At 52.9% G+C, this 1,804-nt stretch overlaps 2 protein-coding genes across 2 annotated transcripts in view; both read right to left on the bottom strand.

The window, feature by feature from the left end:
* The window catches only part of GPR135 (G protein-coupled receptor 135), a 2,528-nt gene extending 2,454 nt beyond the window's left edge, over window positions 1–74 (bottom strand). Inside the window, exon 1 of the mRNA XM_010712129.2 lies at window positions 9–74. Within this exon, the coding sequence (XP_010710431.1) occupies window positions 9–74 (66 nt within the window). The remainder of the gene's footprint in view (window positions 1–8) is intronic.
* A 616-nt stretch (window positions 75–690) lies between these two features.
* The window catches only part of L3HYPDH (trans-L-3-hydroxyproline dehydratase), a 4,783-nt gene continuing 3,669 nt past the window's right edge, over window positions 691–1,804 (bottom strand). Inside the window, exons 5-6 of the mRNA XM_019616143.2 lie at window positions 1,212–1,349; window positions 691–1,077 (exon numbers count right to left, since the gene is read on the bottom strand). Coding sequence (XP_019471688.1) covers window positions 952–1,077; window positions 1,212–1,349 — 264 coding nt within the window. The 3' untranslated portion in view covers window positions 691–951. The remainder of the gene's footprint in view (window positions 1,078–1,211; window positions 1,350–1,804) is intronic.

The following is a 1,804-nucleotide window of genomic DNA, read 5'->3' as shown; positions in this document are numbered from 1 at the left end:
CTCGGCGCCTGGCGCCTTTCCGCGGCGTCGCCTTTCTGCTCGCGGAGGTTCTGTCGCGACCTCTCCTCCCTCATAGCTCCGTTCTTCTCACAGACCCCATCCCCTCGCAGATTCTCACGGCTCTTTCCTTGCATCACCTCACTCCTCCACCAGAACAGCCTCCTTCCCCCATCTCCTCACATCCCCACCGCCTCATACCCTCATCTCCTCCCCGACCCTTACTGTAAAAAATCTTTTCCTTACATCCAGTCTAAACCCCTTTTTAGTGGGAAGCCATTTCCCCTCGTCCTGTCACAGAAGACCCCGTTAAACTGGACCCTGACTGATTCTTCGGGAACTTCTGTTTCTCCCACATTGCTCTCTCCAGGAACCACCCAGAGACAAGTGCTCTCAAAACACTTTCACAAGGCAAATTCCCACGAGTGCCCCCAATAACTGAACACCATTTTGTCCAGAGGCAAAGGGGAAACCACAGGCCCTGAGCTCTGCACTGCTGCTTGAGCAGAATCACAAGTAAACAAGTTTGCAATCAAAGGTCAGAGTGGATCCAACCTTCCAGTTCGGTTACTATTGCTGAAAGTTAACCCAAAGTTAGCCCACGGTTTGAGAGAAGCAAGAGAGGAGGGTTTGGGAAGCAGTGTGATGAGGACACGCAGCAGCAGCTGGGAGGTGAAAACAAGAGGACAGCAGTGTTTTCAGCTGGCATTTAATAGGAATCTGAATAATCTGAAAATGTAAATAAGGCACAGAAATTTGAAGACAGCTCTCCTAAGCAAGCTCCCAGCCAGGACTGCAGAGGAGCAGGTGTCATCCTGAAGCACAGCAGTAGCTGTTACGGCAGCAGCCAAGGTCAGTCCTGCTGCTTTGCACACTGCGCCAGGCCATGGGGAGAAGCAGAACAGTGCACAGGCAGGAGGAGCATCGGTGACTGACACAGCACAGTGCCTCGGGTCACTTGAAGGAGAACCCGTGCTTCAGCGGGTCCTCCTCTTCCACAGTGAAGGTGGCCGTGCCAGTGTAAAAGGCTTCCCCTGCCACTTCCACGACAACGGCGTTGTAGTCCCCGAACCTGGCTTCCTGCAGAGGGGTTTGGATCAGGACAGAGCTGACGGGACATTCTCCACACCCAGCCGCAATAAGCCATGCATGAGGCTTGTGGGAAAGCAAGAACACTTCTACAGCACTCCTCAACAGAGTGAAGCTCCACTTGCCTTCACTGCCTTCCCCGTGAACAAGGACCCCGTGGTGCTGCTCCGAAAGGTTCTGCTCTGGTTCAGCTGGATGAGTCCCTTATGGTACTGCAGGGCAATGCGAGCCGTCACACCAGAGCCTGTTGGGCTTCGGTCCACCTACAGTCAGAAGAGAACATGAGCCAGCACGTATTCTGGTTTTAAACAGAAATGAATACTGGTCCCCTGAATTCTCCCTGCGTGGAAGAAGTGCTCCTAGCCCAGGGGTTTGGACAGATCAGCATCTTATGGGGGACTTCAATTATCCAGATATTTGCTGGATGACCAACATAGCCAGGCACGCACGGTCCAGACGGTTCTTGCAGTGTGTTGAAGACAACTTTCTGATGCAGGTGGTGGAGGAACCGACGCGGGGAGGGGTGTTACTGGACCTTATTTTCACCAACAGGGGATGGGACTTGTTAAGGAAGTAAAGGTTGGGGGCAGTTTGGGTTGTAGTGATCATGAGATGGTGGAGTTCAAGATCCTGAGCGGAAGAAGCAAAGCAATAAGTAGGATTGCTACCCTGGACTTTAGGAGAGCCAACTTCGATCTCTTCCGGGACCTACTTGGAG

The sequence above is a fragment of the Meleagris gallopavo genome, chromosome 5, assembly GCF_000146605.3.
Source record: "Meleagris gallopavo isolate NT-WF06-2002-E0010 breed Aviagen turkey brand Nicholas breeding stock chromosome 5, Turkey_5.1, whole genome shotgun sequence".
Lineage (NCBI taxonomy): Eukaryota > Metazoa > Chordata > Aves > Galliformes > Phasianidae > Meleagris > Meleagris gallopavo.
The sequence above is the reverse complement of the archived record's forward strand: the minus strand, read 5'-3'. Positions and strand labels throughout refer to the sequence as shown.